This window comes from Hordeum vulgare, chromosome 6H (genome assembly GCF_904849725.1).
Source record: "Hordeum vulgare subsp. vulgare chromosome 6H, MorexV3_pseudomolecules_assembly, whole genome shotgun sequence".
NCBI lineage: Eukaryota > Viridiplantae > Streptophyta > Magnoliopsida > Poales > Poaceae > Hordeum > Hordeum vulgare.
Window position 1 is genome coordinate 113,244,836 of NC_058523.1, and position 15,912 is coordinate 113,260,747.

The window sequence follows — 15,912 nt, forward strand, 5'->3', positions numbered from 1 at the left end:
CTTGTCCCCTTCTTCGGGCTAAATTGGCTTAGAATGCCTTTTTGGAGCTAATTATGTCATTTCGAGGATAATTAGATAACTATAGGTCATGTTTTATTAAATACACCATTTAGGAGCTAACTAAGCTAATTATGTCATCTAGGTGGAACCCTAGCTAACTATACGTCATTTCGGAGCTAACTTGGGTAAAATAGGTCATTCCGGAGCAAACTATGCTTATTAAGCCATTTTGGATCTAGTTAGGCTAATTATAGGCCATTTATAACCTAAGTTAGGGGGAATAGGTCATCTTGGAGCTACGTAAGCCTTATTATGTCATTTAAGAAAGAACTTAGCTAACTGTAGGTCATTTTTTATTAAATAGGTCATTTTGGAGCTAACTAAGCTAATTATGTCATGTCGTAGGATAATTAGCCAATTTAGCCTTTCTTGGATGAGTCTAAGCTACGTAGAAGAAGAGGAAGAGAAGAAGAAGTAAAAGAAGGAGGAGGAGGAGGAGGAGGAGGAGGAGAAGGAGAAGGAAGAGGAGAAGAAGAAGAAAAGAAGAAGGAGAAGGAGAAGGAGGAAGAAGGAGGAAGAAGAAGAAGGAGGAGGAGCTCCTTCTCCTTCTGCTCCTCCTTCTTCTCCTTCTTCTTATCCTCCTCCCTCTCCTTCTTCGTCTTCTCCTCTCCTTCTTCTTCCTTCCTTTCATTTTTCCTCTTTCTTCTCCTCTTGTCCCCTTCTTTGGGCTAAATTGGCTTAGAATGCCTTTTTGGAGCTAATAATGTCATTTCGAGGATAATTAGCTAAGTATAGGTCATGTTTTATTAAATAGACCATTTAGGAGCTAATAAGCTAATTATGTCATCTAGGTGGAACCCTAGCTAACTATACGTCGTTTTGGAGCTAACTTGGGTAAAATAGGTCATTCCGGAGCAAACTATGCTTATTAAGCCATTTTGGAACTAGCTAGGCTAATTATAGGCCATTTAATACCTAAGTTAGGGGGAATAGGTCATCTTGCAGCTACGTAAGCCTTATTATGTCATTTAGGAGAGAACTTAGCTAACTGTAGGTCATTTTTTATTAAATAGGTCATTTTGGAGCTAACTAAGGTAATTATGTCATTTCGTAGGATAATTAGCCAATTTAGCCTTTCTTGGATGAGTCTAAGGTACGTAGAAGAAGAGAAAGAGAAGAAGAAGTAAAAGAAGGAGGAGGAGGAGGACGAGAAGGAGAAGGAAGAAGAGAAGAAGAAGAAAAGAAGAAGGAGAAGGAGAATGAGGAAGAAGGAGAAGGAGGATCTCCTTCTCCTTCTTCTCCTCCTTCTTTTCCTTCTTCTTATCCTCCTCCCTCTCCTTCTTCTTCTTCTCCTCTTCTTCTTCTTCATTCCTTTCATTTTTCCTCTTTCTTATCCTCTTGTCCCCTTCTTCGGGCTAAATTGGCTTAGAATGCCTTTTTGGAGCTAATTATGTCATTTCGAGGATAATTAGCTAAGTATAGGTCATGTTTTATTAAATAGACCATTTAGGAGCTAACTAAGCTAATTATGTCATATAGGTGGAACCCTAGCTAACGATACGTTGTTTCAGAGCTAACTTGGGTAAAATAGGTCATTCTGGAGCAAATTATGCTTATTAAGCCATTTTGGATCTAGCTAGGCTAATTATAGGCCATTTAATACCGACTAGTAATAGTGCACGTGCAACGCACGTATAATCGAATAATGTGGGATGAAATTAATGGACTGAAAAATCCAAAATTCAATTTTTATATATCAAAAAATCTTTAAAAAATACAAGTACCATTAGTACAGATAGGTTTGTGTCATTGTTGTTGCCCTGACACCTCTCGCTCGCTCACGCACTGCCTCGCCGCGCTACTCCACGGCGAACGGAGAAGAAAGGAGGAAGGAGAGCACAGGGACATGGTGGGGATTTTCTCCCGACGCACGTACACCATTGCCGCAACCATGGATTCTATTCCGAGCAGGAACTCGACACCCACACCAGGTTACAACGCACCCCACTCGGATTTTATACCCAGAGCTGGCGTCGGGAACAACCCCCCCCCCTCTCCAGTGCACACGATCCAGCCCCACCCGCTCTCGTCGCGGCCACCACACGCGCGTATGCGCCCCACACGCGCGAGGCCCGCGTCAGATCGTGCCCTGGAGACCCGGTCCAGCATGCTACCTGAGCCCTGGGCATGTGGAAAGTTAGAGCGAACCGAGTTCCCACCGAAAACTTGCAAATGACGAGACATTGGTGAATAAGACTTCGAATTGAATGGGGCCTAATCGACCGACATACAAGGTGTTTATGCACACAAATACCATCTTTACATGCCATGATAAAAATATCAGCTCATATCCCCCAAAAAACAATCGTACTATCATGCTTTACCAGCTTGTTGTTGGAAATATGCCCTAGAGGCAATAATAATTAGTTATTATTATATTTCTTTGTTCATGATAATCGTTTATTATCCATGCTATAATTGTATTGATTGGAAACACAATACTTGTGTGGATACATAGACAAAACACTGTCCCTAGTAAGCCTCTAGTTGACTAGCTCGTTGATCAAAGATGGTCAAGGTTTCCTGGCCATAGGCAAGTGTTGTTACTTGATAACGGGATCACATCATTAGGAGAATCATGTGATGGACTAGACCCAAGCTAATAGACGTAGCATGTTGATCGTGTCATTTTGTTGCTACTGTTTTCTGCGTGTCAAGTATTTGTTCCTATGACCATGAGATCATATAACTCACTGACACCGGAGGAATGCTTTGTGTGTATCAAACGTCGCAACGTAACTGGGTGACTATAAAGATGCTCTACAGGTATCTCCGAAGGTGTTCGTTGAGTTAGTATGGATCAAGACTGGGATTTGTCACTCCGTGTGACGGAGAGGTATCTCGGGGCCCACTCGGTAATACAACATCACACACAAGCCTTGCAAGCAATGTGACTTAGTGTAAGTTGCGGATCTTGTATTACGGAACGAGTAAAGAGACTTTCCGGTAAACGAGATTGAAATAGGTATGGGGATACTGACGATCGAATCTCAGGCAAGTAACATACCGAAGGACAAAGGGAATGACATACGGGATTATATGAATCCTTGGCACTGAGGTTCAACCGATAAAGATCTTCAGAATATGTAGGATCCAATATGGGCATCCAGGTCCCTCTATTGGATATTGACCGAGGAGTCCCTCGGGTCATGTCTACATAGTTCTCGAACCCGCGGGGTCTGCAGACTTAAGGTTCGACGATGTTTTATGCGTATTTGAGTTATATGGTTGGTTACCAAATGTTGTTCGGATTCCCGGATGGGATCATGGACGTCACGAGGGTTTCCGAAATGGTCCGGAGACGAAGATTGATATATAGGATGACCTCATTTGGTTACCGAAAAGTTTCCGGGCATTACCGGAAAAGTTTCGGGCTCATCGTGTAGTGTACCGGGAGTGCCGGGAGGGGTGACGGGGACCATCGAGAGGGGTGTCACGCCCCGAGGGGTCTCATGGGCTATGGGAAGAGATAAACCAGCCCCTAGTGGGCTGGAATAAGTTCCCACTAAGGCCCATAAGGTTTGAGAAGGGAAAAACACAAGGTGGAAAGAGTTTCCAAGTGGGAAGGTGGAATCCTACTCCAAGTAGGATTGGAGTAGGACTCCTCCACCTCAAATTTCGGCCAAACCTTGAGGGTTTGAGGCTGCCTCCTCCCCTCCCTCCCTCCTATATATACTGAGGTATTAGGGCTGATTTGAGACAACTTTTGCCACGGCAGCCCGACCACATACCTCCATGGTTTTTCCTCTAGATTGCGCTTCTGCGGAGCTCGGGCGGAGCCCTGCTGAGATTAGATCACCACCAACCTCCAGAGCGCCGTCACGCTGCCGGAGAACTCATCTACCTCTCCGTATCTCTTGTTGGATCAAGAAGGCCGAGATCATCGTCGAGCTATACGTGTGCTGAACGCGGAGGTGCCGTCCGTTCGGCACTAGATCGGAGCGGATCGTGGGACGGATCGCGGGATGGTTCGTGGGACGGTTCGCGGGGCGGATGGAGGGACGTGAGGACGTTCCACTACATCAACCGCGTTTCTTAACGCTTCTGCTGTGCGATCTACAAGGGTACGTAGATCGGAAATCCCCTCTCGTAGATGGACATCACCATGATAGGTCTTCGTGCCGTAGGAAAAATTTTGTTTCCCATGCGACGTTCCCCAACACTTGTTACCCAGCACGGTAAGTTGTCTTCCTGGAACAGGATAAGCCGGCAAATTATCTAGTAACTCATCGGTATAGTTCACGTTTTAGCGGTCTGCATCCAGTTCTTGCTCACCCACAGCTATAGCCCGATGTCATTACACCATGTACCTCCAGCATCTACAGTCCAAAATGTTCGCCTGTCCCTCCATAGCTTAGGGCTTGATGTTGTTTCAAGCTTCTTGTGAGCAAGAAAACTTCCAGACGGAGCAGCATTTCTCATCGCCTAAATTGGCAAGATAAATCATAAAGAAGTGTGTAGCACCTGCCATTGAAGCAACATAAACATATTCTGAATGCTTGAAGTCTAGAACATTCACACACACCTGCCAAACTCGATTCCTCTTTGAATTCATCTTCCATACCAAATCTTCTGTGCCCAGATGATGTTGTAGCAAGAGGAAGGTATGGATGAAAGGTGAAACCGTTGACAGTATCTAAGATCAAGGAGATAAAAAATCACATGGGTTGTACCATAAAAGAATTGCATATATATTATGTAAACTGCTCTATAGACAGAAATTTAGAAACACATACCAGCAGCTGCTTGGAAGCCTGTCACCCACTGGCCACCTTGAAGGTCGTAAATATGGACCATGCCGTCCTGTCGAAACACAAAAATCATGTTTCAAAGGTTCAATGGTTTGGAATAAGAACGAAAACGAACAGAAAACATGAGAAGCAAACCTGCCCACCAGTGGCAAGATGCTTGCCACAGGGCTCAATATCAAATTGTACTCTTTGATTAGTAGTATCACACGATTTGTACAACCTAATGAAGGGACTCCACACACAGAAAATGGGAAGAGTTTGTACAACCTAATGAAGGGATTCCACACACAGAAAATGGGAAGAGTTTGACGGAAGTCAGAAGAATATGACTCCACTTAAAATAAGACAGATTAACCTATCAATTCCACTTCCCAAATCGAACAAACTAATTATACTTATTCTAAGCAATTTTGGAAGTAAAGTAGAATGTGTTTAAATACTTACTTGTAAACAATTTCCACGATGACCAATTCCAACTCTACATAATGACCTGAAGAGGCATTTGTACATAATGACCTGAAGTGCCCTCAGCTCGGTAATCTCGAGGAGAATACAGTATTTGGACTCGAGACCTTCCTGAATTCGTGCAAAGGACAAACTAGATCAGATCAGTTACAGCATTTGGCCAGCAGATTTAATAGTAAAAACAAGCCAGGCTAGATATTTTGGATACGGAATACTACTAAAGGTATTTCTTATGTTAAATGATTAACTAAATGCATTCTCTGCTGAAGCAAAATAAAAAATAAATAAATTCTCCATGTGATTGGTGCTCAACTGATCATCTCTTCTTTACGTACCATTAGCAAAGTATGTCTAGTGGGCAATTGTATGTTCTTTTAAGGGAGTGTGTAGTTCTTATCTAACTCATACGCCATTGATTTTACACCAAGATTCGTGTGTGTGATTTTACCGCCATAACTCAAAAGACAAAAAATAATAGATAGAAACTTAGAAAAAACATCCAGGAATACCTCAGACTAACCATGTCGAGTTTATTTCTGCACTTTAAAAAATCATATCTGGATACACAATTAATTGTAAATAAAGAATTGGTTTAGTATCAGAATTAAACATTTTCTTATGAGAAAATCATCAATATAATATGTTTCTATTAGAACGTTCACAAGGTTTGAGTTGTGGGAGGGAGAATTGTAGGGGTCAAATTTAAGCAAAAAATCACATTCAGAAGATGCCCAAATAGGAGAGACACTGTCCAATGCCAGCAATTTTTCACCATTGATGAACCTCCAAATTATCAGCACATACGAATTCATATTTTGGGTTGGGCAAAGAACACGGAGGCGTTGTCGGTTGCCGATGCCGCCATCTCGTCATATAAAACGACTTTTTAAGTTCTATAAACGGGTTTATTGCAATTGTTTAAGTACGCGCATGCGTGTTTGTCTAGTGTCTACATACTTTGGCCCCATGTGTATCTAGTAATTAGTGTGTGCTTTCTCGCCCTGATGCTTCTTAGTGCGGCCAGCAATCATAGCAAGGAAACTAAAGATCATACTCCTACTTAAAAGGTGTCACATGATCATAGGCTCTGCTAAAGAACACCGAGTAGTTTTCAGACCTAATAATGAGACCCTGTTGGTGTGCGTTTCTAAATCTTGTTCCATTTTTAAACTATTTTTGATTTGTCCTGAGTGTTCATGATGATTGATTGCTTTTCTTGGAGAAATATAAAAGCATGAGTAATTAAAGAAGAAGATCAATCTAGAGCAACCAACAACAGAATTCGATCACAATTATACTCCATGTTACGTACCGGTCAGCAGTTGATCCTGAAGGAAACCAATGATCCCTGCAAGATGCCTCTCGGCGAAGCAGCAACAAGCCTCAGGAGATCAGGTTGAAACTTCCTTTGTGCTTTTCCGGTCACGACAACTGTGAGAGCGAATGCCCTTGAAGGTATGTGACCTGTCGGAGACTGATCAGGTGAGGATGTTGACAAATAAAAGGCTCTCGTCCACAAATGGCACTTCCCACACTTAGAAGTATGGTAAGCTTAAAAGCGAATCCATGGAAGAATTATGACAACAGCGATAGAGCAACAGCTAACGTAGCTATCAGTATAGTTTACTGAAAAATTGATGTCGTACAGGAAGCTGCTAAATGTCCAACCAATTATTTCAATTTGTATTTGTGCCACTTCATACACGATAAACAAACACAACTAATTTATTATTTAACATTGTCATAAGAATATATGACAAATGTAAAGAAAGTGCATCAAGGAAACATGGCATAAAAGTGAGCATATACATTAATTCCTTCAGCGGAGCAAAGGATATGCTAGTGATCTTATAGCGTATGGTTCAAGCTGGTAGTGATCTTATAGCGGAGCAGAGGATATGGCATAATAGTGGAAGCGATATATTCCAGTAGGGCTCTCTCCTACTATTCTTTGCTTGATGCAATAAGTGTAAGGTAATTAGATATAGAACTCGCCTCGATTGCTAAGTCCAGTTGCAAAATTCATCAAAATGCAGCTGTCTACAATCACCGAGTCTTTCGACATGAGTGCTTGCGATTCTTCCTATATCATATGATATGCAATCACGGCATCAAGCCATAGCTATAATTCACGAATCACCATACAAAACAGGAATAACCAGCCAAGTTTAACATGGCACCAGCGATGCCAAATAGCAGAGCAAGTCAAAAAAGTTCCAGTGTCAGAACGATTGTGTGTATAATTTGGGGAGATTATATGTACTAATCATAAAGATATTTAGCACAACTGAAAAAACATCGAATGGAAATGAGATACCCATGATGGCACATCGCAACACGATTTATAAACTACTAATCTAATCTAACTATGAATTATGACATGCTCAAAGCCTGAAGAATTTCCTCCTACAACACAAATTATACTGATAATTCTTCATGACTGCAAATCAAAAACACACTTGGTATGAAAAATCTAAGAAAGACAGTACTACCTTTGAATCAAAATAAGATACACATGATTGCACTTTGCATCACGATTTAAACCAGTAATACAATCTAACTATGAACTGTGATGTGCCCAAACCTTGAAGCATTTACTCATCACAATCCCACTGATTAATAAGTCTGCATGAGCAAATAGGAACACATTTATGTGATACGAATAACTGAGGAAGGAAAGCACTACCTTTTGATCCGCCTGAGCATCTCCGGGCTGACCTCGGCCTCAGTATCGCCGGGCTGGATCCTCTTCCGGAGCACCTCGTTCCCCCAGCGGAGCCTATCCACGGTCATGACCCCGCACTAGAGGATCCCCTTGGCGACGTTCTCGGTGCCGGACTCGATGGACCTGGCGACGGTGCTGTCGTACTCCTCGACGTTGGGCGCGACGGCGGTCCAGTACACGGCGGCCTCAACCTCGCCGCGCACCCCGTCGGCCAGCCCCTCGCTGCCGGAGATGGAGTGGGCGGAGAACCTGGTGTAGGCGCCGAGCAGGGCATCGAGGCGCGGGTCGGGGACGGAGAGCGTGAGGCCGTAGTGGAGCGGTTCGTGAGCCGGGTCATCGGGGGAGGGGGAGACGGCGAAGGAGAAGGAGTAGTGGCGGGGGTCGAGCTTGACGACCGCGACGTCGCGGGCCAACGGCAACTGGACGGTGCCGAGGGCCGCGATGGCGGCCAGGGAGGTGTCTCCGGCCCGGATGCGGTGGAGGGAGAGGTCTCCGGCGGCCAGCGGGTGGCTGCGCTGGGGGACTCGCAACAGCACGTCCTCCGACGGCGCCGGTGCGTCAGGGGTGGCCTGGGACCGCGGGATCTCGACCGGCGGCAACGGCGTTGGCGATGAGGAACTGCTCGACGTGGACAGGATGGATCTGGGGCGAGAGGTGGGGGAGACTAGGAGAGGGACGTGTGACGTGGGAGGAGGAGGTCGATGAACTTTTTTTTCTTTCTTAGCGTTTCTATTTACATGGGCGTGGGAAGAGGAGGTTGAACGAAGGAAAGGTGGGATCGTACGATCGCTGGGAGGTCGAACCATCGTGGAGGTTGAACCATCACGAGGGTACATCCTGCTTTAATAGTAGAGAGTTAGGGGGAATAGGTCATCTTGCAGCTACGTAAGCCTTATTATGTCATTTAGGAGAGAACTTAGCTAACTGTAGGTCATTTTTTATTAAATAGGTCATTTTGGAGCTAACTAAGCTAATTATGTCATTTCGTAGGATAATTAGCCAATTTAGCCTTTCTTGGAGCTAACTAAGCTAATTATGTCATTTAGATGGAAGTCTAGCTATTTTTTATTAAAACACTAGAAATAACATACCATTATCGTCATCACAGCGCTGAAGCACGGTGGCTCTGACTTGTTTCACCTGGAGAAGGCTGCCCTGGAGAAGGCTCGACTGTAGAAGGGTCGTGCGATGCGTTTCCGAAGATATTCTGCACCAAACATCATTTGCAATGTGTAGTTAGCATGAGGACACTCTTAAGATCACTGCACTGAAATGAAACTCACCGTCCCCGCCACGTTAATGACTGGCATCGGCGGAGGGACTTGGACGTTCTTTTCGCACATAGACTGTACATTTGGTTTCGACAAGTCAAACTTTTTATTTATTAATGAAACGGACATTCAAATGCAAGATTTGAAATAACATGAAGAAGAAACTTACCACGAAGAGCTCGTATATGGCCCTGTTAGACGCATCATTCCATGCCCTCTCTGCCTCCACCAATGCAGTCGTCCTCTCCTCGAGCTCCCTAATTTCCTTATCCTTCTCCTCCATAGCCGCCTGCATTGCCTCTCTCTCTTTCTGAATAGCAGCCTGCAACACAACTCATTGTTAGCAATGTAATCATATTGGTTCCAACGCACAACATAATGCGGAAAGATAGTTGAGTCCATTAAACTAACCTCGATGGCGAGCTCGACTGGCCATGGACGACGTGTTATCTCCGGACAAGAGCTCATTTGGGGTGCCTTTATCTGCCGGAGAGTGCTAGGACAACGTATAAGGCCGTCTCCAATGGCGATCGAGCCATGGGGCCTCCCGTTGCCAGCTATCATCACCAGCTCTGGATCAATAGGCCCCTCGCTCGGGTTAAAGTCCTCCCCTTTCCTCGCCTTCCCGTGATCTCTGTACTTCACGAGCTTGTGGTGGGAGGATATGTTGGTGAAGTTTTCTGGATGCTCGAGGTCAGACTCAGAGAATGCCTTGACCTTCTTGTACGAGGCAGTATGGGCCATCGCATACAGGTCGTACATCTGTGGCGCCTCCGTCTTATTGTGACGCGCCTAAAAGAGAGAGAGAGGAAAATTGTATTAGTAAAGGGCTCAAGATAGCATTAAGAATGAATTGCATGAGGCATGAAGCAAACCACATACCCAGTTCTCGCCAAATTGGATTAAGTTGACGCTCCCTTGATGGTGTGGCACGACAACCATTTTGCCACGCCTCTCCTTGGCGTTGTTGTGGCTGGCCTCTCACGTTTCGGAGCACCACTGATCCACCAAGGCCTCCCAACAATCCATCTTATCCACACACCATCTCGGGGGCACCTAAGTTAATAAAGAGAAATTTGAGCGCGTAAGAACCAAATCAAGGAAACTAACTACAAAGCCTGAATAATATGTAATTACCTTCATGTAATGCTCCTTCTCCATCTTAGCATCACGGCACTTCGCCTTGTCAAGCCTAATACGCCGCGTGGCATAGTAGTCTCGAACAGCCTGCACCCGAGCCTCGTGCCGAAAGTTTTGAAGTAGGCAGCGACATTCGGTTTCGATAACCTTTGCCGCATCCTCCTCGTATCCATCCTCACATCTGTAGTAGGTCTGCAAACAAGACAACACCGATTAGTACAATAAATAGCTATGGTTGATTTATAATTGTGTGAAGGAGAAATTACCCAGAACTTTCGGATCACCATGTCCGCCCTCGTGTCGCACAAAACACCGTCGATCTCCACCTCTGGCGGGGCCGGGGCACCCAAGTAGTGCTCCTAGGTCATTCCAACCTCTCGCTCCCGACCGGGCAACATAACAAACCCTGGGAAGTTTTTACAGCAAAGAACACCAAGGACGCTGTTGGGCTTGCGGACACCCTTGGCAACAATCCAACCCCTACAGTATGACAAATTAAAGCCAAATCATTAGATATTTGAGAAAACGCGAAGTCAAAAGATTAAATAAGAGTAAATTAACTTACTTGTTCCCATTTGGCCTAATCGACCACCTCTGCTCGGGGGTCGCTCGCACGAGCGGGAGCCCCGAACTACCACGCTGGTAGACGGTAGCCCCCTCACCCAGATCCTCGTCGCTACCAGCATGGCCACTTGGCTCAGCCCAGGTATCCCACTGGGTCTCTTGGGACGTACCCGCATCCCTGCTTTGCTCCGGAGTCGCCTGGAAGGAAGCCTCTGGGACACGAGTCTCGTGGGTCGAAGGCTCGTCGACCTGAGGCTCGTCGACCCGAGGCTCGTGAACCGGAGACCGTGTAGCCTCCACCTCAGACGAATCCACCCTAGAAGTCATGTGCTCAGGTGAATCAGCTTGGGGTGGTGGCGGAGACCGTGTAGCCGCCACCTCAGAAGGCGTGGCAGCCACCGCCCTACCTCTCCCACGGCCACGTGTACCTTTAGTACAACATAAATACCAACATGAGTAATAAAATGTATATAAATACCAATATGCATACAACATAAATACCAACATGAATACAACGTGTACCTTTAGTGCCTCTCGGCTTCGCGGGGGGTCGACCTCCTCTCACGGGGGCGCTCCTTGCATAGTAGAGAGCAACACTCTCCGAAGAGGCGAGGCAGGAATGGAAGTACCCATCCCATCACCCGCCGACGAAGAAGGAGCTGCGGAGTGCTTTCGACCCTTTCCCACCATCTTTCAACACCTGTCATGACAAAGAGTAATTGAAATTAATACAACATAAATACCAACAGGACTAATAAAATGTATATAATTTAAGTGTATCATCGTCATAAATACCAACATGACTAATAAAAATTGAATACCTAACATGAACTCAAAATTTATATATAGTATAATAGTTGAATACCTGACATGAACTAATAACAATCGTGCTCGTCTATATATGCTTCGGGGTCAATAAATGCATCATGATCATCACTATCATCAATAAATGCATCATCATCGTCACTATCACGAAGAACATGTGGAAGGCCACCATTATGTAATCGGTCAAGAAGTGACAGGTCATCCGCAGCAGTAACCTCTTATTCTTCTAGCTCTTCCTGTTCGGGCTCAGGGGTTAAGACGGATTCACTATCGCTGTCTACTTCAATGTTCTGGGGTGAAGTAGAGAGGTTTTTGAAACGTTTCTTGGACATACGTGTTTCTTGGAAGAATTCTCCTTCATATGTTTCTAGGTTAATGTGAGGTTCGTAATCCTCTTCATTGAGGGTAGGTGGTCTAAAATGTGGTGGAACTTCATAAACAACATCCCAACCTTTGAGATTTGGATCAGTTTGGCAGGCCCGCGGTAGATAGAAAACTTGTGTCGCCTGTTGAGCCGTAATATAGACATCGGGAGCATCTAAGTGGGTGTTTTGGTTGATTTCAACTAGTCCTATATGTTCATGAGTCCTTCTAGTCTCCCTCGGCTCAAACCAATAACATTTGAAGACTACGACGGTCGGTGGGTTTTCACCATAGAATAGAAGTTCATAAATTGCTTCAACTCTTCCATAATACTCGCTGTCTCCTTCGCCGATAGCAGAGACAAAACAATTTGTAGACTTTAGGTCAGGCATAGATAGCTCTTTGCCAAAGGTACGAAAGTGATACCCGTTGATGTTGTATTTGTCAAATGAACGGACCTTATAGTCAAAACCATTAGCGAGTTGTCTCAACTCGGCGTACATAGACTCTGCATCAGCCCACAAGTTTAATACGAAAGAATGGATGCATTAGCCGCAAATTAGACCAAGAAATCAAATGGGCCTTAATGGTAATTAATTACCCTTTGTTTGAACCAAGAGATGAAACCGGGACAGTCCCCTCCATGCTTTGCAAGAAGCTCATACTCTTCGACGGAATCCTTTTCGATGACCGCTCCATCCGAGAATTCGGCGACGTATCGACTATATCAAATATCCGGGAATAAGAGTAGTTCAAAGCAATTAGAAGTTGCGGAACAATAAATTACCAAGAACTTACTCGATGTACGGCCGCACTTCTGTTAGGTTGGTGAAGATATACAATGAAATGGTCTGCCATTCTTCGACATCCAACGATTTCCCTTTCGAAGCACCGGATGGTGCGAGCTTACCTTTGAATAGGCTGAGGTTGGATCAAACTTTTTTTCGATCGCCATCATTGTACCGAGGCTTCGGGTTATGCAAATGATGATTTTTGGCTTCGTAGTGTGCTGTCACGAAGTTTGCCGCCTCCTCAGTAATGAATGCCTCGGCCATCGATGCTTCAATTCTACGTTTATTTTTACACTTAGCTCGAAGCGTCTTCTGCATCATCTCAGTTGAGTAGCACCATCGATTTTAAATGCCCCCCCCATTCTTGCCTCGGTCGGGAGATGCAAAATCAAATGTTGCATTGGATTAAAGAAGCTCGGTGGAAAGATCTTTTCTAATTTGCAGATCAACTCCGGCGCCAACTCTTCCATTTCATCTAGCACGCCAGGCGATAGTTCTTTCGCACAAAGAGAACGGAAGAAATAGCTCAGCTCTGCCAGTACTAGCCATTCATCCTCAGGGATAAAGCCACGCAACATCACCGGCATTACCCGCTCAATCCATATGTGCCAATCATGACTCTTGAGCCCAAATATTTTCAGTTTCTCAAGAGTCGCTCCCCTCTTTAGATTCGCAGCATACCCATCGGGGAACATTAACCGCATTTTCACCCACAATAGCATTTCCCTCATAGTTGCCTTTCAAGATTGAACCATGCCTTTGGCTTCGCTATGCTTTGCTTTCCTTTCCGTTGTCGCAAGTTTTGCAACGGTCTATCACATAGAGCCTCCAGGTCGATTCTAGCCTTAGGATTATCTTTTGACTTCCCCTCTATGCCGAACAATGTACCAAAAATGGCCTCCGCAATATTCTTTTCAGTGTGCATCACGTCAATGTTGTGTGGGAAAAGGAGGTCTTTGAAGTAAGGCAGATCCCATAAGCATGACTTGTGAGTCCAGGCGTGTTGCGTATTATACCCTTTGAAGTATCCTGGACGCAAAGGATCAGGCTCGAGAGCGTTTAACTGATCAAGGGTCTGTTGGCCTGTCAACGCAGCTGGTGCAGTGTTTTTGACAACTCTACCTTTGATGAAATTCTTCTTGTCTTTTCTGAACTTATGGTCAGGATCCAGGAATTGTCTATGCATGTCGAAGCAAGAATACTTGCGACCAGCCAGCAGCCAACGGAACTGAAGAGCTGCCTTGCATGTGGTGCACGGGAACCTTCCATGCACACACCAGCCAGCGAATAGCGCAAACGCCGGATAATCATGCGTCGAGTACATGTACCACACATGCATTTTGAAATTTGTTTTGGTAGCCGCGTCGTAGGTCTTGATCCCATTATCCCAGGCTTCTTGCAACTCATCCTTAAGCAGCTGCATGTACACATTCATATTCTTCCCCGGATAGTTCGGCCCTGGAATTATCAACGTCAGGAAATGTTCTTTCTTTTCATAATCTCTCCGGGTGGCAAATTTAGTGGAATGGCAAATACAGGCCAACAACTGTATTGTGCTGCCGTCATACCATACACATTGAACCCATTTGTGCTGATGGCAACTCTAGCTTGCCTTGGATCTTCCGATTTATCCTTATGTAATGCATCGAAGTGCCTCCACGCAAAACCATCTGAAGTGTGTACCAGCATCTTGTTCCCATCTGCATCTAGTTCGGTTCTTTTGCCCAATTTGTGCCATGTCATCTGTCTGGTCGTCTCTTCGACCATGAAAAGACGTTGAAGTTTTGGTACGATTGGCAGATACTGAAGAACACTAATGGGGATTTTGGTCTGATTCTTCTCACCCATGTCGTTGTCTACCACAATATACCTAGAAGAATTGCAAATGGGGCAATAGTTCAAGGACGCATACTCAAGTCTAAATAAGGCATATCCATTCTCACAGGCATGTATCTTCTCATAGGGCATCTTAAGTACACGGAGGATTTTCTCTGACTGGTACAGGTTTGGAGGAAGTACATGGCCTTTGGGTACAAAGCGTCCAAATATCGTCATCATCGTGTCATAGCATTCTCAGCCTAGGTTGAATTGAGCCTTCAGAGCCATTACTTGCACGATGGCATCCAGCTGACAAAGCTCAGTCTGCTCGTGGAGAGAACGTTTTGAAGACTCCAACATTTCATAGAAGGCCTTTGCAGATTCCTCCATCTCATCGTCCGAATCCCGAGCATCATCAAAGTCTTGCACCATGTCTTCAATCCGGGTACCATGCTCGTCGGTGCGACGAAGAATCACCTCAGCTCTGGCACATTGGTCAGACTCATCATGAAAAGTCCACACCGTATAATTAGGGGTAAAACCCCACTTCTGCATGTGTTTACCCATTTCAAACTCTGTCTGCTTTTTCCAGCTGTCGCAGTTGGGACAGGGGCACCATGTTTTTTGTTGGCCATTCGCAAATGCAGCTCTCACAAACCCCCTGGTTTTTGTTAACCATTCATGGGTCATGTCTTTCTGACTAGGGTGACCAGTGTACATCCAAGCACGATCACTCATGTTACCTAGCTACCTATGGGGGCACAAGAAATAAGTATATAATTCATCATCTGTATTCATACGCTAATCAAGTTTGTCAGTTTTATTACGTCCATGCAACCTACACGCTAATAGGTAAAGATAGGTCCTAATCCCACCCGAGTATGTGTAGATTGGGTTCGTTTTCCCATGCTCTGCTCCAGATGCGACGCAGAATTTCGGCAGCACCTCCCCGCCGTTCTCCTGATACACGTCTCGGCAATAAGCAGAGAGGATGTGTACCCGGAGAACAACAGGGGAGGCACTGACGAAATTCCGCATCGAATCCAGAGCACGGCATACGTGAAAACAAACCCAATCTACACATACCCGGGCTGTCCATGGATAATGTTGGACAATTCGAAAGGATGGTGGTTATAAAT

At 45.0% G+C, this 15,912-nt stretch overlaps 1 protein-coding gene and 1 pseudogene across 1 annotated transcript; both read right to left on the bottom strand.

Annotated features, from left to right (window-relative positions):
* Positions 1 to 4,358: 4,358 nt before the first annotated feature.
* LOC123405184 lies at positions 4,359 to 6,141 on the bottom strand. The gene is made up of 6 exons (XM_045098977.1): positions 6,130 to 6,141; positions 5,256 to 5,387; positions 4,947 to 5,078; positions 4,797 to 4,863; positions 4,586 to 4,696; positions 4,359 to 4,485 (listed from the first exon to the last, which is right to left on the bottom strand). The coding sequence occupies exons 1-6, from the start codon at positions 6,139 to 6,141 to the stop codon at positions 4,433 to 4,435; spliced, it is 507 nt and encodes a 168-aa protein (XP_044954912.1). The 3' UTR covers positions 4,359 to 4,432.
* Positions 6,142 to 7,958: 1,817 nt separating this feature from the next.
* Positions 7,959 to 8,807, bottom strand: LOC123405185 (annotated as a pseudogene).
* Positions 8,808 to 15,912: the final 7,105 nt, after the last annotated feature.

Bases quoted from the DNA above. Each gene is read 5' to 3' on its own strand.
- LOC123405184 (XM_045098977.1), bottom strand. The intron at 4,864-4,946 runs GTTTGCTTCTCA...GTGTTTCGACAG, and splicing joins ATCTTGCCACTGGTGGGCAG to GACGGCATGGTCCATATTTA. The intron at 4,486-4,585 runs GTGTGTGTGAAT...TTGCCAATTTAG, and splicing joins AGAGGAATCGAGTTTGGCAG to GCGATGAGAAATGCTGCTCC.